Source organism: Dryobates pubescens, chromosome Z (assembly GCF_014839835.1).
Source record: "Dryobates pubescens isolate bDryPub1 chromosome Z, bDryPub1.pri, whole genome shotgun sequence".
NCBI classification, from domain to species: Eukaryota; Metazoa; Chordata; class Aves; order Piciformes; family Picidae; genus Dryobates; species Dryobates pubescens.
In genome coordinates this window covers 130,289,868-130,312,323 of record NC_071657.1, presented here as the reverse complement: position 1 = coordinate 130,312,323, position 22,456 = coordinate 130,289,868, and the positions used below count along the sequence as shown (strand labels likewise).

Below are 22,456 nucleotides of genomic sequence, written 5' to 3'. Positions count from 1 at the left end.
TCTACTTTGCCCTGCTGAGACCACACCTGGAATACTGTGTCCAGTTTTTGGGCTCCCCAGTTGAAGAGACACCAGCTGGAGAGACTCCAGCAGAGAGCCATGAGGATGATTAGGGGACTTGAGCATCTCCCCTACAAAGAGAGACAGAGAAACCTCGGGCTGTTCAGCCTGGGGGGTGGGTGTCAAGTGGAGGGGGCCAGTCTCTTTTTGGTGGTGACAAAGGAACAATGGATACAAACCTGAACATAGGTTTCACCTCAGCATGAAGAGAAACTTCTTTACAGTGAGGGTGACAGAGCACTGGAACAGGCTGCCTAGAGAGATTGTGGAGTCTCCTTCTCTTGACACTTTCAAACCCCACCTGGATGCATTCCTGTGCATACTACCCTAAGTGATCCTGCTTTTGGCCGGGGGGTTTGACTTGATGATCTCTGGAGGTCCCTTCCAACCTCTAACATCCTGTGACTTTGTGATGTTGCATCTGTCTTGCTGATTAGATCCCAAATAATTCTCATTACTCACCTTGGATGTTGCCAGGTTCTGCTATCAGTCTATTTTACCTCTCTCTTCTGCCATTCTTACCTGAAAGTGACTTTGGATTTATTTTCTTCTTTGTAGCTAAAGCTGAGTTTCTTTGTTTCAAAGATGTTGCACTGCTTTTCATGCAAGATAGAAAGAAAATCAATTAATCATTTTCTCATTAATATTTTACTTGGTAAATACAGAGGTGCTGTTCACTGCAGGGCTGTAACTGCACAGGCAAATGGAGAGTATGGATTTACAGCCTGCAGGCTACTACTGATTGTTGATACTCTGAGCGGTAGACACACTTAGCACAGTAGGTGAAGGAGTTTTCCTCTGCCTTTAGTGCCTATTGATTGCTTTGGCCACACAGGATGTTTGTTTAGGTCCTCTTTTTCTCAAACATAATTTCCATTTGCATAGAAATCTGCAGGATAATGAATTGTTCAGCTCCTGCAAGCATCTCTATACAAAGTCATACACAGGTCTGAGGATGATACCAAGCTGGTTGACGCACTGGAGGGAAGGGATGTCATCCAGAGGGATCTGGACAGCCTTGAGAGGTGGGCCCAAGCCAACCTCATAAAGTTCAACAAAGCCATGTGCAAGGTCCTACACCTGCACTGGGGCAATCGCAAACACACATGTAGGCTGAGCAAGGAGTAGCTTGAGAAAAGTTCTATACAGAAAGAGTGATTGTCCATTGGAATGGGCTGCCTGGGGAGGTGGTGGAGTCGCCATCACTGCAGGTTTTTAGGAGAAGACTTGACGGGGTGCTTGGTGCCGTGAGTTAGTTGTTTGGGTGGTGTTGGATTGGTTGATGGGTTGGATGCGATGATCTTGAAGGTCTCTTCCAACCTGGTTTATTCTATGTATGTGTATTCTATGTATATTCTATGTAAGTCTCAAGGAGAAAGACTTGGGGTTGTTATCTGACAAAAAAACTCAACATGAGCTGGCAATGTGTGTTTGCTGACCAGAAGGCTAACAGTATCCTGGGCTGCATTAAAAAAAGTGTGACCAGCGGGATGAGGGAGGTGAATCTCCCCCTCTACTCTGCTCTCATGAGACCCCAGCTGGAGTACTGCATCCAGTTCTGGTGACCCTCAGCAGTAGAAGGACATCAGTCTGCTCAAGCAGGTTCAGAGAAGGATCATGAAGATGATCAGAGGGCTGGAGCACCTTCCCTGTGGGGACAGGCTGTGAGACTTGGGGCTGTTCAGCCTGGAGAAAAGGCTGCACTGGGGAGGGACTTTTTGCAAGGGCTTGTAGTGGTAGGATGAGTGGGAATGGCTTTAAGCTGTTGATTTAGACTGGATATTAGGAAAAAGTTCTCTACAGTGAGTGTGGAGACACACTGGAACAGGTGGCCCAGGGAAATGATGGATGCACCTTCCTGGAAGTGTTCGAGGCCATGGTGGATGGGGCCTTGAGCAGCTTGGTCTAGAGTGAGGTGTCCCTGCCTGTGGCGGGGGAGTTGGAACTGGATGGCCTTTAAGGTCCCTTCCAACCCAAACTATTCTATGAATCTATGAATCCTCCAGCCTAGTCTTAGACAAAACTCTGCTTCAGCTAGTACAGGTTGAGAAATATAGACCTAAAGAGAAGGAGTTAACTACCCAGTTATTCTAACTTACACCAAGCTGCGGTCATGGTCAACTGTCCATCTCTACTGCACCTTCTTTTTTGACAGTGAGAGGACAGCCTACAGCTGCAGGTTTCAGGCAGACTGTATGGCAGAGGCAGACTTCTGAGTCAGGGGACTTGTGAGAGTATTGCAGAAGGCAATCAATCCTTCAGTTGTAAGGTGTGAAAGTCTTGCAACCAATATTCCCTTGGTCCTTCAGTTTCTGTAGCAGTTCAGTGCACCATAACATTTTTTTTCCATGGATGGGTGTTCATGAGTGGGATTTGGCTCCTACTTCCCTCTTTCCTTCTACCACCACCTCCTGTAGTGCTAACCTCTGTCTGGTTTGAGCATCTCCATAAAACAATGGTTAAGTAATGTGCAAAATCTCTGGATGGTGGTGGTGGTGGGTGGCAGTCCCATACAGCAGAGAAAATGGCACGGTATGATAAGAGGATAAAGTTGTAGGATATATTTGACATAGGAGAAAAGAGGAATCCCATGCTCTCAGCAACCTACTTAGCTGACACACTAGTGTGTAAGTCTGGGTGTATCTTAATGTCACGTTTGCTTTGCTGATCACTGGGAAACACGGCAGGGAGTAGCCTTTTGCAAGGAACGTGACTGATATTTCCTCAAGTACACTCCATTTTAAACAGCTAATGTTGAATGGAAAGCATCCAGCCACAGAACACACCGTAGAATGGCAGAGTACCAAAAACACATGATGCAGACTATGCCAGATTCATGCCAAAAAAAAAAAGTGTAATAGCTTCTGAAAGAAAAATGATGGAAAATATTCCAGTTTCATAACACAGGATAACAATGTTATCTGAACATACCCTGTAAGGGTACAGAAAGTGCTGGGTAGTCACTCTTATTAAATTTCAAGTTCTCTGAATGGTGTTTTTGAGCTGAGATTCTTGCAAATCAAGACTAAGTGGAAAATACAGAGCCTCATTACAGATTAACTTCTGGTATTCACTTCCCTTCTTTTTGTTTCTTGTTCAATCACTTGAGGACATTTCATGGTGTCTGCTTGTCTATCTGCTTGGAACATCTGTAGATTTTTAAAGCATTGCTTTATATTTATTTTCTGGTTCTGCTGCCCAGTGCAGTTTGGGGCAGAGAGGGAGGAGAGCCCTGGCCTTGTAGTAAATGGAGACCAGTTCTTAACAAACCCAACTGGAAGCTGCAGCTGAGTTTAACAGCAGAACATTTACTAGTGAAGCGTGAAAAATAAATGTTAAAAAGAAAAGGGTAAGGGATATAGGAAATCTTTAAACCAAACCAAACAAGCAAACAAACAAAAGGCAAAAAAAAGCCCAATAAAAATCCCTATTTCTTCACATGAGAATTTAGCTCACAGGCACCAGAAGCTTCCAAATTGCTCTTTTCCCTCTGTTCCGCTGATGCCAAAAATATTAGAATCAAGTTAAGATCCCTGGACTGTAAATCAAGCACTGAGGCTTGGCTGTGGAAGAGAAATCTTATTTGAACATTAGCAGTCCACTGGTAACTCTGCCAGCTTTATTAATCTTATTTCACTTGTGACCTCAGACTTTCCATCTGAGTAAATCTTTATGAAATGCAGTCCCTCCCAATTGCTTTACCTTTTCAATGAAGGAAATGTTTGTTTTCAAGGGGGAAAAATGCTAAAAGCCTGTGACATATTTTTTGCTTCTGAAACTGTGATCCAACCTGCTAAGTAGTCTCATAATCTACAGGTAAAATCATTTCATTTTTATGTCAGGTGTGAGGGTGGTTTAGCTTGTTTTTTCTTGCTTTATAGGCAGGCAACAGTAATTGTTAGCTAGTAGTTTGCAATTATTTAATGATAAGCTGTGCATTTGTAAAGTGAAGTGAATTACACTTTGGAAGCAGACTGACTTCAGTGTTTACAGTATCATAGACTAGGAAGAATTTAAAGAATACTGAAAGCCAGACTAGCTCTCTGCTGTCATTGGGCAGCAATACATTAAATAAATCATTGGGGATGTTCCATCTTTTTTTGCAACTGGAATGAAAATAAATTAAAAAGCTTATATGCTCTTTTAAACAGAGAATGCAGGATTCTGGAAGTATGAAAAGCCTCATCTGGACTAATACTACTAGATCTCTTAAAAGCCACTAGTGCTTCTTAACCATTTCTGTAATAAGGAAGATTGGTCCAGTTAGAAGGTCCTTGAAAACAATATTTGGGTGGAGGAGGGGACCTTGTCTGACTGCAGACTTGAAGGAAAAAAATGTAATTCCCTTAACTGTACAGAGAGAGAGAGAGAGAGTTTGATGGAGCTCCTGTTCCAGGAAGGGATCACAATGTCAAGATCACACTTGTGTGGTTGAGAGCTGCCTCTTGAAAGCAGAATCCAATCTTGTTGGCTACACACAGCAATTTCCCTCAGCCCCATTTCAGCTAGCTGAGCTCAAGGTGTTTTCTGGAAGGATTTCTGGTGATGAGAATGGGGAGAAGCTGATGGAAGGTTAGCACTGCAGTGTGCTGAGCCTGATCCAACTCCTATTAAAGTGAGTGGGAGCAGGCTCAGCCCTTAAATGCAGGAAATATTTTATTGTGAACTATCTGCATGATAGCTGCCAGGTAGATCAATAAGGGCTTCCACTGCTTTCCTGCCGCTCACCTTTGAGCGCTAGATTTATGACAAACCCACAAACTAAAGCCAGCTCATTTGGTCTGTCCTGATGGCAGCTGCTGCTGGAGATAAGACAGACTTTATTGCCTTAACTGGCTGGATAAGGGAAAAGACTCATCTGCAGAAAGGTTAAGAAATGCAACTTTTCTTTTTTTCTTTTCCAGTTCCCTAGCCAATTTGACTGCATCTTCAGAAGGGCTTGCTCATAATGTGGCTTTGAAAGGGAGGGAGGCAAGCTTGTTTATCTAAGTAGTGAAGAAAAATGAGTGAGGTTTATTTCAGAAAGAAGAAATATGGTCTGTTTAGGATTAGCCTATCATGCCAGGTGATCTGTGTATAAATCCAAACAAAAGATTTGCACAGTGGACAAAAAAAACCCCTTGTGATGCTTTCAAGTACAGTGAGCTCTGGAGGACGTGAGGCTCTGGCAAAGAGACCTCCCAGCATCTGCAGAACAGCACACCAGCATGGACAGTAAGCAACATTCAAACATTAACACCCTCAAAACCATTAGTTGCAGCTGTGACACAAAACTGCTGCTGCTTTTCTTAGCCTATTCTGCATCAAGGAAGTATTTTTTAGACAACACCTGCAGCGTCAGGTGTGCCGGGATGTGCAGCACACTGGGTAGGTAAATGGGAATGTTCTTCTTGAGACAATGACAAATTGTGATAGTAATACTAGGTTGTGTGCATTGTTGGCATAGCTGAACCAAGAGGCAAAAGCTTAGGCTTCATTCTTCATGCACCCCTCCAATTCTCTTCTTGCTCCATGGCTTTGTTATTTGATGATTCCCTTCTCTCGGTTCACTGACTTGCAAAAGGAGGTGTGTTCTGTTTTATGAACCCCTGCAGACTCCTTCAGGGTCAATGATGATATGTCTGTTAGGGATCCCAGATGTTGAAGAGGAGGGAGAAATGGTGAAGGATTTTGAGGGTAAGAGGGTTTCTCTCTGTATGGCTGCTTCTGGACACCAGGCAATGTCAGAACTGGTGTAACATGCGCATCATTTGCTGGAACAGAGCTCATGACCTTCCTTGTTTAAAAAGAGGGGGGAGGGAAATGTGTGTGGGAAGGGAGCAGGAAGGGATGGCAATGCTATCTCATTAAAAATAGCTGATGGCTTGTTTTGTGAAATTCATGTGGTATCTGTGGCTTGGTTTCTGCCCACAGGCTTACATGCAGCCCCACTTGCTGGGAAACGAGTTCACACATTTAGAGTTTCCACGGAGGGTGCAGCGCAAAGAGGTTGGAAAGAGGATGCTCTACCGTGATTTCAACATGACTGGCTGGTAAGAATATGTCCTTTTCAGCATGGGGGGCAGCCTTCTCCCCAGCCAATGCATTCTTTCTGCATGTCTTTGATTAGTGTGAACTACATCAAACATGGAGGTGTATGCCTGCGTACTCAAGGGAAAAGCATTTCCTTCTTTCAGATGTATTTTTCTTTCAGAAGTTAATGTTTTAAGTAAGTTGACCTGCCTCCAGAGCCAAGACCTTGTTTCATTTTGACATGTGAACAGTCAAAGTGGAGGAGACATTTAAAGGGGAAGATGTTCCAGGGGATCTTCCTTAAAGCTTATACAACTTTCCTATCTTGGAGTTATCTTTTTATAGAATCTAGATCAGTGGGCCATCATGCCTTTGCTTGCTGAGGAACGCTTGCACAAAAGAAGAGCTTCCCACACTCCAGTGCAGCTGACCCTGCTGGTTAACCCTTGAGCATTTGTTTTAGAGACAGGCCTATCTGAACATAAGTTATAGCCAGCCTAAAATGAAAAGGCTTGAGTGAGCAGCATTGACATAATGAAGTCAAGACAGAAAGAATGATGAGTTTTTTGTCTCTGACAAAGTGTCTTTGTTGTCTTGTGTTGGATAAGGGGCCTCTTCTCCAGTGACTCCTACTCACTTACAGAAGCCCTAATCCTTGCTGTTGTGGGCTCTATGTGACCTGTAAAGGCAGAGGTCCTAACACACGCAAATGTTCTTCACTTCCTTACTGTTTGTGTTTTAACATCCTTAACAAATGCCCTTTCAGGAAAGAATGGAGGGGGTTAAAAAGCCTTAATTCTTGTAGGTTAGGATACTTTGAGGCTTCCACACAGCTTCTGATTTATCCCATACTTTATAGACCTTAACTATAACTATGTTTTAGTAGCAGAATAATTACCTAAATTTGGAGTGTTTGTGCAGAAAATGTTAATCTAGGCGTGTCCATCATTGCCCATCATCTTGAACAGCTGCTAGTAGAACGTGCAGTCTTACCCTGGGAATGGTGACTTCACATTTTAAAAGGCTACAAAGTCATGAGCAAAAGAATGGGAACAGAATGAGAACATTGGATCAAATGAGGACTTAGCAGCAAAACATGTGGAAGATCGTGAGACATTCTCCCAGTTTCTGCAAAGGGAATTTTCTTATTAAACTCCCAGATATCTCTGAATGCACTAGTAAAGGATGACTTCAGGTGGACTTTCAAAAGCTCTTTTTCAAGAGGTGAGATCATAGAATCATAAAATGGTCTGGGTTGGAAGGGACCTCCAAATGTCATCTCATCCAATGCCCTCTGCAGTCAGTAGGGACATGCTCAACTACACCAGGCTGCCCAGAGCCTTGTCAAGCCTCACTTTGAGTATCTCCAGGGATGGGGCCCCAACCACCTCCCTGGGCAACCTGTTCCAGTGTTTCACTACCCTCATAGTAAAGAACCTGTTCCTAACACCCAATCTAAATCTGCGCTTCTCTAGTTTGAAGCCATTGCCCCTCATCCTGTCAATGCAGGCCTTTGTAAACAGTCTCTCTCCATCCTTCTTGTAGCCCCCTTCAGGTACTGGAAGGCTGCTCTTAGGTCTCCCCGGAGACTCCTCTTCTCCAGGCTGAACACCCCCAGATCCCTCAGGCTTTGTAGCAGAGCTGCTCCAACCCACTGAACATTTTCATGTCCCTCCTCTGGACCCGCTCCATCAGGTCCGTGTCCTTCCTATATTGAGGGCTGCAGACCCGGATGCAGTACTCCAGGTGAAGTCTCACCAGAGCAGATTAAAGTGGCAGAATCACCTCACTTAATCTGCTGGCTGCACATAGAATACATAGAATAAACCAGGTTGGAAGAGACCTTCAAGATCATCGCGTCCAACTCATCAACCAATCCAGCACCACCCAAACAACTAACCCATGGCACCAAGCACCCCATCAAGTCTCCTCCTGAACACCTCCAATGACGGCGACTCCACCACCTCCCCAGGCAGCCCATTCCAATGTGCAATCACTCTCTCTGTATAGAACTTCTTCCTTACATCCAGCCTGAACCTCCCCTGGCGCAGCCTGAGACTGTGTCCTCTTGTTCTGATGCTGGCTGCCTGGGAGAAGAGACCAACATCCATCTGTCTACAACCTCCCTTCAGGTAGTTGTAGAGAGCAATAAGGTCACCCCTGAGTCTCCTCTTCTCCAGGCTAAGCAACCCCAGCTCCCTCAGCCTCTCCTCGTAGGGCTTGTGTTCCAAACCCCTCACCAACTTTGTTGCTCTTCTCTGGACTCGTTCCAGCAAGTCAACCTCCTTCCTAAACTGAGGGGCCCAGAACTGGACACAGTACTCGAGGTGCAGCCTAACCAGTGCAGTGTACAGGGGCAGAATGACCTCCCTGCTCCTGCTGGCCACACTGTTCCTGATGCAGGCCAGGATGCCATTGGCCCTCTTGGCTGCCTGGGCACACTGCAGGCTCATGTTCAGTCTCCTGTCGACCAGCACCCCCAGGTCCCTCTCTGCCTGGCTGTTCTCCAGCCACTCTGACCCTTCTTTTGATGCAGCCCAGGATGTGATTGGGTGGGGTAAAAAAAAAAAAAAAAAGGAAAAAAGAAACTTAAAAAAAAAGGCACATTTAATTTAGAGGAGAGCTGCAGAAATATCACAGGCCCAGAATGGAACTTCCTGAGGGGAGAACAAGAGCAGAATTCTTTCATTGTGTTTGGAAGGCCAAGAGGGTTTCTTCACCTTTGTGGGAGTTTTGTATTTCAAATGAGATGAAAATGGTTGATGTCGTGGTGTTGGCAGGTGATACCACAGCTCTTTTCCTAGCAAACAAGAAAAGCCATGAGGAAATGCAAAGTATTAAATGATTTGCATGAACAGGCACATCAGTGATCAAATTTGGTGTTGGTAAATACCAAGTAAAGCATGAGCAGAGAGAAATAACTATTTGTGCACACTAGAGGTTCCAAGTGACCTTGAGAGCCATGTCAGAAAGCTCAGTGAAAGTTCTGCTTGCTGTTATTTTTCCAGCCCAAATCACCAGTGAAATGCTGGAATACATCCTGGCCTTTATCAGGAACAGTGTGGCCAGCAGGAGCAGGGAGGTCATTCTGCCCCTGTACACTGCACTGGTTAGGCCACACCTTGAGTCCTGCATCCAGTTCTGGGCCCCTCAGTTTATGAAGGATGTTGAGTTGCTGGAGTGTGTCCAGAGAAGGGCAACAAAGTTGGTGAGGGGTTTGGAGCACAGCCCTGTGAGGAGAGGCTGAGGGAGCTGGGGTTGCTTAGCCTGGAGAAGAGGAGACTCAGGGGTGACCTTATTGCTCTCTACAACTACCTGAAGGGAGGTTGTAGCCAGGTGGAGGCTGGTCTCTTCTCCCAGGCAACCAGCACCAGAACAAGAGGACACAGTCTCAGGCTGTGCCAGGGGAGGTTCAGATGGGATGTTAGGAAGAAGCTCTTCATAGAGAGAGTGATTGCCCATTGGAATGTGCTGCCTGGGGAGGTGGTGGAGTCGCCGTCACTGGAGGTGTTTAGGAAGAGACTGGAGGGGGTGCTTGGTGCCATGGGTTAGTTAATTAGATGGTGTTGGGTGATAGATTGGACTTGATGATCTCAAAGGTCTTTTCCAACCTGGAAAAGATGGGTTGGACGCAGTGATCTTGAATGTCTCTTCCAACCTGGTCTGGTCTATTCTATTCTATTCTAATTCATACAAAGTAGGAATGGTTAGAAGTTAAATGTAGAGATCATTCTGTGTGTCCATTTGTACCTCATTTGTGAATCCATGCATAGTGTGTTACCTTTTCAAAACCATTATTGCATAGCTAACACTGTTTGGCCTCAGAAGAAAAATGAGAAGGAATGGCAAGTTTTATATTTAGAATAATGAGTAAGGTAGAACTTACTTGGGCAAGTAAAGGGATGGCAGGTTTGATTCAATGGGTTGTTTTTCAGTAGTGGTTTTTGAGTTCTGTTAGCTTTAGCCTATGGCAGGGGAGAGAGAAGAGCTGACTTTCCTGCTAGTCCTTCTGAGTTTCTTGACGCAGAGGACGTTTGTTGATCCAGTTGCAGATTCTAATGTGGTCCATGCAAAACCTGTCACCAATTTAGCACAAATATGCCAAGCTGTAAGCAGTTGTTCCAGAATAAATATTTAAACTGTGACTTGAAAATTCAAGTCTGAATTTACCTCAGTAGTGTCCCAGAAGAAGGTGGCCTGTGCCAAACAAAAGCCTGTGGAGACTGTGATGAGGCTGCCTCTCCCTGCTGTTCCTTTTGATGGGCTGCAAGTGGGAAATGGGGGCTATGGTTTTGTTTTTAAATGAATGAACCAGAATCTTTTAGCTGCTCCATATCCTGCAACTATTGCATCAGTTACCTCTTTGTTTCCCCCAGGACAATAAAATAGTGAGGGAATTGTTCTATTGCCATACATTTATCTAAATCAGAGCCCTTCTAAATAAGGATCCATTTCTTTTTGCAGGGCATTTGCCCAGGGGAGTCTTGTGTTCCACTGAGTTGTGTGCAGTGATCTCCTAACCGAAGGAGAAGCAGTCTGTCTTTTTAATGCTTTAATAGTTGAGATTGTGGCCAGACATTAGATTTCCATCTTGGTGGGCCCTCAGAGGTGATGGTTTGAGGTGGCTGGTGTTTCACACAGTGGTCATTTTCCACTTCAAGGGCTTTGCTTCTTTTTAGTTCCTTTTCTAATTCCTAAATTTAAGTGATCCATCAGGACACTGTGGCCAAGGACATGTCTGTTCTGCATTTGTTTCTAAGGACAATATCTATAATGGAGAATAAATTAGCATATCTGTTCCTTTTCTAGAAAGCCTTGGATGGAGCTTTGACCAGCCAGAGCTTGGTAGACTAAAACACTGCCCAACTTTTATCACTTACAATGGAGAAGATCAGTTGTCTGAATAATTTTTGGTCAGTGAATTCACTGTGTGGTGACATTTGCACATACATGTATAGAGGTGCAGGTGAAGAAACAGCCACTCTTACACTCCATTACTGAATCCTTTATTGAAAGGGTGTAAAACTCTGTGCTCTGGTGTTTCTTCAGGAAAATGAGCTGTTTTATTTTAACATTCAGGATGCTTTCTGTGTTTTCTATTAGAAGCTGTATGAGTTTTTTTCTCTCCTTTTTTGTCTTTACTCCTGTGCTGTGGAGCTTTTCAGATCCTCAACAATGACTTGGCTTGCCCAGCTTGTTTGGATTACAAAAGATTATTGTCTTTGGGTCTGTCATAATGCATTTGGTGTTTTTGTTTGTTTGTTTGTTCTTGGTTTTGCTGCTTGTTTCTTCCCTTCTTTCTTTCTTTTTTTTTTCTTTTTCATGTGAAGTTTCCACACTGGCTTTGTCTCAACATCCCACAGTGGTAGCAGAGCTGCCAAGTTTCCCCACAGCATTAGGACAACCACTGATCCAGCAACATACACTGCATCACTAGTCTAGGCTGCCTGTAACTGCTTTGAGACCAGCCTTTTCCTTTGAGACCAGAGTTTCCCTTCTCCCTCCATCTCTCTCTCGCATTCTCCTTTCTCTGCAGTGACATAGAATGAGAATTCCGCTGTATTGAGTCTATCTAAAATAAATCCCCTTTAGGTGGGAGCTGACAGTGAGCTCATGTGGCTCTGCACCCTCACCCCATGTGCTTTGTGGTTGAGCAACCGTTGCAAAACGTGTACTGGAGCTGGCAAAGCATCTTTAAAGCTGTGTGTCTCCTGCTGAACAAGCCTCTGAGCTGTCTCGAGCTGTAATGTGCTGGCAGACATCTGTGTTACTGACAGTCTTTCACAGTTGGGTCGCTGGGCTGGGATTTTCAGGCCTATGGCTTGCAGAGGTTAAACTTGAATTGAAGAGAGAGGGTGGTTCTGGTGGCTTTGACAAGTCCTGGCAACAGAAGCATCTAGAAAGGCTTGGTGGCCATGTAAGCAAGTGCTGCCAGTTCTAAAATGGGGTGCAGGTAGCCTGAGGTGGAAATACATGGAGAGAGGAAAATACATGGAGGAAATACATGGGGAGAGGCCAGATGATAATTGCTTCTTTAAGGTCTGCACAGGATTCATACTCTGTCTCTGCTTTTTATTTAACAGTTAAGCCATGATTGGTCAGGCTTTTATTACTCATGGATACATCCAGCGTGGACAGTGTTTGAGGTACTGTGCTCTGACCACAACCTAGACACCTTCCCAAACCTTTTTTTTTTTTGGCTTATTGTGTCCCTCACTGGCACAGTAGCTCCTTCCAGGATTCCCTTCTCAGCCTCCTGTGGGGCTGAAGGAGCCATACAGTGCTGCACTTAACCAAAAGCATCCAGAAGGCACTACCAACTGGCATCAGTTCTGCCAGTTGCAAAGTTAATATTTGCTCTTTCTTGGAATGCAAACAGCAGCCTTTCTGCTGCTTGCACTGAGCTGGGGTACTTTAAAGGCTTGTTTCCAGATCACAGCTTTAGCTTTTTCATTTGCCTTTATGGTGGCAAAAGACCTCTAGATAAACCACACCCATTGTTGGACCTGATTTATTGGTGGCTTCCATTGTCCTCCAGGAGCACACAGAGTAATCTGCATCCCATCAAAAATGGTCCAAGCTGGTGTAGTACCCAATGCATGCCATGGGCTGGAGCCCCAGACAGCAGTGAGCGGGGGGAATTGGCCGCTGCCTTTGAGCGTGAACAGCAGCAGCAGCAGAGCCGTTGCCAGGTCTGCCCATGTGTCTGATGAGAGAGCACCGTGGCACATGGTTTAGCCACCCGAGGGGCAGCCCGTGCCGGGGAATCGCCTGCCCTCGTGATTTATTCCAAAGCAGGGAGGCTGGTGCCCTGGGGCGAGCACTAAGCAAAACCCATTTTATTCTAGAGTCAATATTGTCCACTGCCTGGAAAGCTGCCAGCCTGCTCTGCGCTCACCCTTTTCTTTCCAACAGGGAATGTCTTTCAGCCTCTAAGCATCTGATTAAAAAAGCAGCTTCACTTTTCAAGCCGTTTTATTTTGTTTGGGATGGATGCCTTTCGCTTTCATTGTGCAGCCCGCCTTGCCGTCTGCGGTTCAGACTCCAGCTCACAAAAAACCAGCCTCTCATTAATCACTTATTGGGGATCCAGAATGCCCTGGTGAAAGCCAATGTACATGTTTTGCTTGGTAATGCGTGAGCTGATCTGAACAAACATTGCCGGTGCGGCCGCTAGCTTGTTCTTTATTGCCGGGCTCCGTGTCCTTTGACAAGGCGCTCAGGTATCCTGCCCGGGAGTGCCTGAGCAGATTGAGAAATGCCACAGAAATGCTTTATGGAGCAGGCGCCCGCTCTCTGCCCCCCTTAATATAAATTGATTTATTGAATCAAGTGCAGAAGCCCTGCTACAGAAACCTCAGGCTATATTCTCTGGAGAGCCACCTAATAAAACAGCCCCAACTGACACTCCTCATTAGCTTTTCCACCGATCCCAAGGCAGTATTTAAAGTGACAGTGTCCCTCTTTTCGTCCTGAATTTATCTGCCGGCTAATGCCTGTGGGTCTAATTAGCTTAGCATTATTAGTCTTATTCAGATAAGCTGCATTTCCTAACAGCTTGATTCCAACTTGTAAAAGTAATTGGAAGTCTGCAAACCCTGTGCCATAACTTGCTTGATTGCACCTTTTAGCCAAATTCATGTAATTTACCAAAAGTCATCCTTCAGCCCCCCCTCTCGCCGCCTCCTTTTTTCTTAATTGAGCTTTTTTGTCTAGTGAAACCTTCTGTGCTTCTTCTGTCGGAGTCCTGGCTGTATTGTTGTGTTCCAGACCTCAGCCGTATCCTTTGTACAATCGCCAGGGAGAGATCAAATTTTAATTTCATAATTACTTCACAAGAAAGCAGCCTTTTCCCCAGTCATGCCTGGTATTAATTTCCTCCCAGCAACTTACATTTTCATAATTTAATGATTATGGGCCACCTTTGCAGCAGTGGGAAGCGAGAGAGAGAGAGAGAGAGAGGATATCGTTTTTGCAGCAGAAACTGTGATCCAGAGTCACTTGGCTTTGGCTTTTTGTGTCTTCGCTCTTGTCTCTCATCACAAGGTGGTGGGATGGGACGTGCCTCTCTGGTGCACACAACCAGAGCAGCTTGCTGGGTTGAGGCTGGGTGTCTGGGGCATGGCTCCTCAATGATGAATGGCTGTTTGCAATGTGCATGTTATGCATCTTTTCAAGATTTGCAGCTCTCGCTGCAGGAGCAACGGGAGGTGAGAGCTGACCTGCTGTGTACAGCGCGTCTCCTGACAGTGACGAATGGCTCTGTTTTCCCCAAGTGCACACATGCCACAGGAGCTGAGCCAGTGTCTTCAGGGCAGGAGAAAGGAGAAACAGGGAGGTAATAGTGCAGCAACAAAAGAGAAAACTGAAGTCTGGAGTAAGGCTTTTTTTGTAAATGGCCTCCCAGGCCAAGTGAGCACGACAACAATGAGGATGGTCTGAGTCACATCCTGCAGGAGCATCTCCTTTGGGAAGCAGTGTGTCTAAGGTCTGTCTCTGCATGGCTGTGCATCTCTGCTTGGGCTTTGCCTTGGCACAGGATCAGGTGCCACATGTGCAAGGGCAAACAAAAGGCTCCCAGTCTGTTTTATCAGAAAGAAATTAAACTGCAGTGAGGTAATCATCAATCTGAAAACCCAGACAAAAGCAGCGCTTCCTCCTGATAAGGTGAAGTCTCTTCCCCAGCTCCTGCTTTCTCTGGCTTCTGTGGCTGCACAAATTTGACATGATCTCAACTAGGTCCCCTCTTTCTGTTGCCACCCCAGACTGACTTATGGCTCTGCTCCTGCCTAAGAGGAGTTCCTTGCTCTTTGGAGGAGTTTCCAGCTCTGCTGTGGGATGGTGATGCTTCTGCTTACTGTGTCCTGATGCCTGCCCCATCCTACATTACAGTAATCTTTCCCAGAAGAGTTTGCTTCATGGTTTCTCCTTTTACAGCCACCTTCTAACCTTCCAGATAGAAGGTTCCCAGATAGCAAGTTTGGAGCAGGCACTTCTGAGGTTAATGTGCAGTGCGTCTTCCATCTGCTTCACCACATCCTTTTAACAAGTGCAGCAAAATGTGAATTTACTGAAGGATTTTCTGTCCATCACAGTGCATTAAGCCCATAGGGTGTTAACAGCCCGCTTCCCTACCCCCTCCAGAGAAAACTGCTGACAAACCTTCCTGTTTGTCTTTTAAAAGTAGAAGAGATGAAGTAAATTTTCAAAAGTGCTCAAGGCAGCAGACTCGCTGGGAAATGGCCTAGTGAAACAGGTGCAGAAGATGGATCTCCTTGATGTTCAGCTGCAGTATCTGCACGCAGTTTCTGTCAGTGGAAGCTCAACCAGTCACAAGCAGTGAGTGAAAGCACTCACAGTACACACTTAACAAAGAAGCAGCAAGGTAGAGTGCTTATAAACACTGTTCATTTTGCCCCAATTTGTCTTTTGTTCAGACAAAAACCTCTCTAGATCCTTGCCCACCCTCTCCCCAACTTTTCCTCCACTACATTCTTTTAAAGGTCTGTTAGAGACAAATGAACTTGTAAAACAGCCACACTACAGGAGGTGCCTGAGAGAAGATGCTGGTTCTTGACTCTTACAAGTGGGCTGGCCAGAATGGATAGAATTTAGTTTCCTTAGGAGTTACTTCCACAGCAGTACATGATGCTGGGGACCACATCATCTGCAAAGTCCAGATTCCATATTTGGACTGTACATGACAGTGTACCTGTGTACCGCCCTGGAGGTCCAGAGCTCATGTCCTAGTCTGATTGGACCAAGTCATGCTGAAGATTACTTTCCATTTTTCAGTTTTAATTCTTCAGTGTGTAGATGGCTAGACAGAACTGTCGTGTGCAAAATGAAGCATTATAGAGTTTCAGATTCAGAAGAATCACAGAGAGTTAGGGATTGGAAGGGACCTTGAAAGGTCATCCAGTCCAAATGCCCCTGCCAGAGCAGGATCACCTAGAGCAGATCACACAGGAACACATCCAGGGAGGTTTTGAATATCTCCAGAGAGGGAGACTCCACAACCCCTCTGGGCAGCCTGTTCCAGTGTTCTGTCACCCGCACAGGGAAAAAATTTCCTTATGTTTGCATGAAACTTCCTATGCCTCAGCTTCCACCTATTGCCCCTTGTCCTGTCATTGGGCATCACTGAGCAGAGCCTGACTCCATCCTCTTGGCACTCATCCTTTACATCTTTATAAACATCAATGAGGTCACGCCGCAGTCTCCTCCAAGCTAAAGAGCCCCAGCTCCTTCAGTGTCTTCTCATAAGGAAGATGTTCCACTTCCTTCATCATTTTTGTGGCTCTGTGCTGGACTCTTTCAAGCAGTTCCCTGAGGTCCTTCTTGTACTGAGATGCCCAGAACTGAACACAGTATTCCAGATGTGACCTCACCAGGCTATAGTAGAGGGGGAGGAGAGACTCTCTCGACCTGTTAACCACAGCCTTTCTAACACATCCCAGAATGGCCAAGGAAAGTTGATCTTGCGGGAAAGGAGGTCGGATGGTTAGCTGGGGTAGTTTCATTGTGGGGGTCTTTTGGAGAGAAGGAGAATGTTTGGGGATGGTTCTGGGTTTGGAGTTATTTGCAGAATGGTAGCAAAACAATGCTACACTGAATCCACAAACTGTCTCAAAGGGAGAGCCTTCATCCATGTACTCAGTATTAACTAAGACATTTTTGAAGCTGAGTGCTTTTTCTTCCTTGCTAGCCACAGGTGGGATTTGTTCTATGTTTCAAGCTAAAGCCCTTTGATGATGATGTTTTGGGTTGTTTTACTATTTTTTTTCCTCTTCCTTAGGTTTATTTCTCAGTTTACTAGGCAGTATCACTAGTTGAGATGTGAAATAAGACAAAGAACAATGGATACAAACTTGAACATAGAAGGTTTCACCTCATCGTGAGGAGAAACACAGTGAGGGTGACAGAGCACTGGAGCAGGCTGCCCAGGGAGGTTGTGGAGTCTCCCTCTCTGGAGGCTTTTGAAACCCTCTTGTCAGGACTGCCCTAGGTGATCCTGCTTTTGGCAGGGGGGTTGGACCCGATGGTCTCTGGAGGTCCCTTCCAACCTCTAACATTCTGTGATTCTGTGAAATATGGATAAACTCTCTAAAGCCAAGTGCTATGGAAAAGCAGAGCACAAGTCTGGATTGCCCTGTCATTCTCAGAACTGAGTCTTCCAGGTCAGGGTAGTTTGTGTTTTCGCTACCATCTGTTGTGCCTGGGGATGCCAACGTGATACTTTCCACGACCAGTAACCTTACACAGTTTGCTGTGAAGACAATATAATGTGGAGTTCAGTTCTGGTCGTCAACAACTTCTACTCTTACGTGAATTTGTATGTGCTTTCAGAAGGCCAGTTCTAAGAACAAATTCTATGGCAGGAGAATGCATAACACATGTAAGAAATTATCCAGGATTTTGGCTCTGAAATTTGTATTTGGGAGCTGACCAGTTGCACGAGCTCTGACCCAGCAGCGTGCAGGTAACTTTGATAGGCGTTTATTCAAAGCGTGCCTAAAGCGCTGCTAATGACCTCAGCACGGCAAGAAAACTTCTTCTGTAAGATTGTCTTGTGCATTTAGCAGCTTCTGGTGGTGTTTTGTTGTGTTTTTTTTTCACAATGTATTTAGAGCAGATTCCAGTTAGCATAGAAGTAACATCATGTCAGTCCTAGTTCTTTCGTTCTGACATCTCTCTTGGCTCCCGGCGCGATTTGGCCCGCTTTTCCGAAACGTTGATCCTGAGTCCAAATGTAACTTTGTGGGTGGTACATATGTCAAGCCCTGGTTGAGTATTTTTGGACAGCAGTAACATTTCATAATTCTTTTGAAATGAAAAGAAGAAACTAAGTTAACTGACAAAAAAAAAAAAAAAGAAGGCAGCTAGATCTAGCTGGGCACAGACTTGCCTGTTGGACTCAGCACCCCCACCCTTTCTGGTTTTCCATTTGGAAAAACAGAGGTTTACGTGGCAGAAGCACTTGACAGGATTTAGTCTCCTCCAGAGCAGCAAGCAATAGCTTGCCTGCCTTGTCATAGCCTGGTGGCCGCTCCTGGGATGCAGAGAGGAAGATGGGGAGAGTAGAGGTTGCAGCTCACAGGATGTTCAGGGTTGGAAAGGACTTCTGGAGATCTTCGGGTACATCCCCCCTGCCAGAGCAGGACCATAGAGTCTAGCACAGGTCACACAGGAGTGCATCCAGAATGGTCTAGAAGTCTCCAGCGAAGGAGCCTCCACAACCTCTCTGGGCAGCCTGTTCCACTGCTTTGTCACCCTTACAGTAAAGAAGTTTTTCCTCATGTTGAGGTGGAACTTCCTATGCTGTAGTTGACATCCATTGGCCCTTGTCCTATCCCAGGGCACAAGTGAGCAGAGGCTGTCCCTTCCTTCCTGACACCCAGCCCTCAGATACTTTCAGACATTGATTAGATCCTCTCTCAGTCTTCTCTCCAGACTAAAAAGCACTCTGTGTTTGTTAAATCAGTGAACTAGGCAGAATCACATAGTTGGGTAAATAAGGCCAGGTTGGCACTAGAAAAGTCAAACAAGCCCCTCAGGTTCTCTGAGTGTCTGTGTTTGGTGTATCTACTGCCATGTTACATCTTTACACACAGCAATCTCTAAACAGCACACGACGGTATAAATGCAACTTTATTACATGAATTCAAGTGTAGTCCAAAAGGTTATAACCTGAGTGAAACAAACACATGTACGAGGTACAGGAGTTTCAGAGAGCATAAATCAAAATGAACTTCATACCTTCTTTCCTTCTCCCCAGTGCAGTTGCTGAACTGCTAGCTGAAAAGTTGTCCTTCATCTTTCTCTTGCAGCAAACCCTGTGCTCATATATTATTAATTCTGTTTTGCCAGTAATGCAGGACATAGCTACTTTTCTGGAGTGTCTCAGGTTGCTTTTGAGTGTCTCTTGTGCCAGCTCCACCGCTGTGGTTGCAGTTCTGAGCATTGTTTTTCAAGCACTGATAATTTTTCAGGCAACAGCCACATGAACAGAAAAAGCATGTTTGAGATGACTCTTGACACCCAAGTTCTGAGCCCAAGAGGCGATTTGCTCTGGAAAAACCACAAACAAATCACTGTGCCCCTCTGGGCCTCCCTCACTTACTCACATAGCTTCAGGAGGTCATAGGCTAGTCAGCTGCCCTTCCTAATCTGCTGATGAAACGTTAGCTTCAACCCTTACAACACAGCCTCTTCTAGCATTCCTACGCTGTTGTGTCACATGTGAAGGCCCTAAGGATGAAGGTCCTTTTGGTGGTTCCAAAAAGATGCTGGACTCGGCAGCGGGGGCCATTCTTTTGAGGGAAACTGGCCTGAACAATGCTTCTTTTCACCCCTTTTTTTATCATCTTGCAGACAGACTGAGAGAGTTGGGGCTGTTCAGTCTGGAAGAGAAGGCTCCAAGGAGACCTTATTGTGGCCTTCCAGTATCTTAAGATACTGCAAGAAAGCTGGTGAGGCACTTTTTAGGATGTCAGGTAGTGATAGAGCTGGGGGAATGGAGGAAAACTAGAAATAGGTAGATTCAGATTGGATGTTAGGAAGAAGTTCTTCCCCATGAGGGTGGTGAGACGCTGGAAGAGGTTGCCCAGGGAGGTGGCAGAAGCCTCATCCCTGGATGTTTTTAAGGCCAGGCTGGATGTGGCTGTGAGCAACCTGATGTAGTGTGAGGTGTCCCTTCCCATGGCAGGGAGGTTGAACTAGACAATGCTTGAGGTCCCTTCCAACCCTGACAGTTCTGTGATTCTATGATCTTCCTAAAACACAGACAGTGTGAGGTGCTATGCAGGAGAATATAAGGAAGGAAGGCAGAAACAGAAGAATATTTGTCCAAATGTTTTTGGCTACCTACAGGACAATGTAAAGTAAGTATTTGTAGTTCTCTTGCTGATGGTATTGTTTGTGGTGAAGAATGGGCTTGGTTTTTCTTTTTAAAAGGGGGTTGCAAACAGTTAATTCATATCAACTTAGTCATTTTTGCTATTTGTAACAAATGAATGCAAGAGCTCAGAAATCCAGTAGGAATGGTTGTCTCTCAGGGCTTGTGGTTTGACTAGTCACTTGACTCTGATGCCCAACGTGAACTCAGTTGATACCCTGTTTTTTGGTGTCAGAGCACAACTGGTTTTATGAAAGGAATGGGGTAGAGGTCAGACTCCTCCTCAAGGAGGTTTCACTAAGGCTCCCAGAACTGTCAGTGCAGCTGGAATTCTGGGATATGTTCAGGAGCAGTCAGGGTTAGTAAAATGTTTCCTCCACATTCAAACGAGGAAATCCAAGTTGGTGACTGGAAATAAAGGAAGGAAACAAGAGCAAACTGCATGACTGACTGCATCCTTCCCCAAAAAAGTGCTATTCCAGGGTTTATGCATCAGGGAAATATTAGCATGCTGGCCACATGTAGTGCCTTTTTGTTTGTTTTAAAGGCTAATCTGTTTGCTTTCCCTGGTGCAAGATGACATTTAAATGCCTTCACTTACACTTGTCCCTTGCAGACATGCCTGGGTATCATGGTTACATACCCAAGATGTTCTTGACTATGTGGTCTCCCATGAAGCCCCCTGTGTGTTTTGCAAACCTCACCTGGTTCTGTTCTGGGATTTCACATATAGTAATGTCCTGTAGTACAGGAACAGAGTTCTCCACTTCTCTTCTACTGTTTCTTCTGTGCAATTTGGTTGCTTTTTCTTCTCTTTTTTTCCTCTTTCCCTTCATCCATAAACCCTCTGGATGGATGGGCTCTGCCTGTGATTATTGGGAATTGTAAAGGGGCTTAAATGGCTATGCTACTCACTTTTTAAGTCTGAGGTTTGCCCAGGTGAGTCACTGTGTATAAGCTGTGTAATACCACAGCATTTATTGATGTCAGGTCTATGCCATATTTTGGTGAAGCAGGGGGAGTTGGATTATAATATAGGCTTTCACCCTTAATTTTTAATTTCCTTCTGGTTTGTGTCACAGCCCTAACATCGCTTAAACTGATTGAATATGACTCCCTGGAGTTCCAACAGCTAACCCAACTGGAGAGCCGTGCAGCAGGGGCTGATGGTAGCTGGCAAGAGAGTCACAGAATGTTAGGGGCTGGAAGGGACCTCGAAAGATAGCCAGTTCAACCCCCCTGCAGAGCACACACAGCACTTTCCCTCCTCCCACTTCTCCCTTCCTCTTTGGCAGGGAGCGCTGACTGTGTACTCAGGGAATGATCTTGGTATCACCCCAAGGGCTTTGGACAGGAGTGGGCCAGCAGGGAAGGACACCATGCAGAGAAAGGCTGGAGAGGGACAATGTTGTGGTACGAAGGGACTCCACAGCTTACAAGAATGACAACCATCTATTTATTTAAGTTTTTTTTTATTTCTCACTGGCAAAATTGCTCACCTTCTCACCTCATCAATGTCAACAGATGGATGTGTAAAACGTAGAGTACACAGGCATGCGGTAAACAATTGGAGCATGAGCATTTCCTTCTCTTGTCTCTTGGCCATGGGAAAGCTGCTGTGAAATCTCTGACAACCTTGACTGTCACAGTCAAGGTCAAATGAGCACTAAATAACCTTCTAAGACTCTTCAGCATGTGAAGGTTCTCTTGGTTTAAGCAGCCCTGAAAAGTGAGAACAGGATTGGAGAGCTGTTTCACACTTTGCCTGTGTACGTGTCCTGTCATTGCTCATCATTTCACGCTAACAGTGTGAACCTAGCCATTGGTTAGCTTCTTGGTAGGTTGGGGGGGGTTGTTTCTTTTTGGTTTTTAAGACCCTATATTATGGTATAGATGCTGCCATAGCCAGTGACACCTTACCTGATTAGCATGTTATTCCTGTCCAGCTCTTCCTCCTTGCAAGCAGCTGAGGCAGCTTGGCATGTTAGACATATCCTCATGTTCGCTTTTCCTTTTGGCATAATGGATAACTCTTCAGGGAAAAATCTTTCCATAGAAAAAGAGATTTACATCTTGGTTCACAAAGTCCTAGGAAAAATAATGGGGTGGGGTGTTGGTCTTGGTGTGTGAGTTGTTGTGTTGGTTTTTTTAATCACTGCTGTTTGTTTCAGGGCACCAGGTCACTAATTGAGTGCAAGCTTTATAAATGCTGTTTGTCCTCCTCCCACAGGGCATACAAAACCATTGAGGAAGATGACTTGAAGTTTCCCCTTATCTATGGAGAAGGCAAGAAGGTGAGCATGTTTGCTTTCCTCAGAGCAAAGGAGGAATGAATTCTGTGCTGTTTACCACTTGGTTTAGCCTGTGGCACTCCAGTGTTTTCCACTCAGTATCTCTTTTATTGTATCCTTTTGAGAGTTTTAAAGAATATCTTGGTTCCATCATCAATCAGTCTCATGTCTAGGTGGTGACAGGGAGAACTCAATA

General features: G+C 45.2%; 1 protein-coding gene across 1 annotated transcript in view; it reads left to right on the top strand.

Moving 5' to 3' along the window:
• Positions 1 to 22,456, top strand: part of PPM1H (protein phosphatase, Mg2+/Mn2+ dependent 1H) — a 152,768-nt gene that overhangs the window by 110,508 nt on the left and 19,804 nt on the right. The window contains exons 6-7 of the mRNA XM_054178301.1: positions 5,974 to 6,092; positions 22,200 to 22,263. Coding sequence (XP_054034276.1) covers positions 5,974 to 6,092; positions 22,200 to 22,263 — 183 coding nt within the window. The remainder of the gene's footprint in view (positions 1 to 5,973; positions 6,093 to 22,199; positions 22,264 to 22,456) is intronic.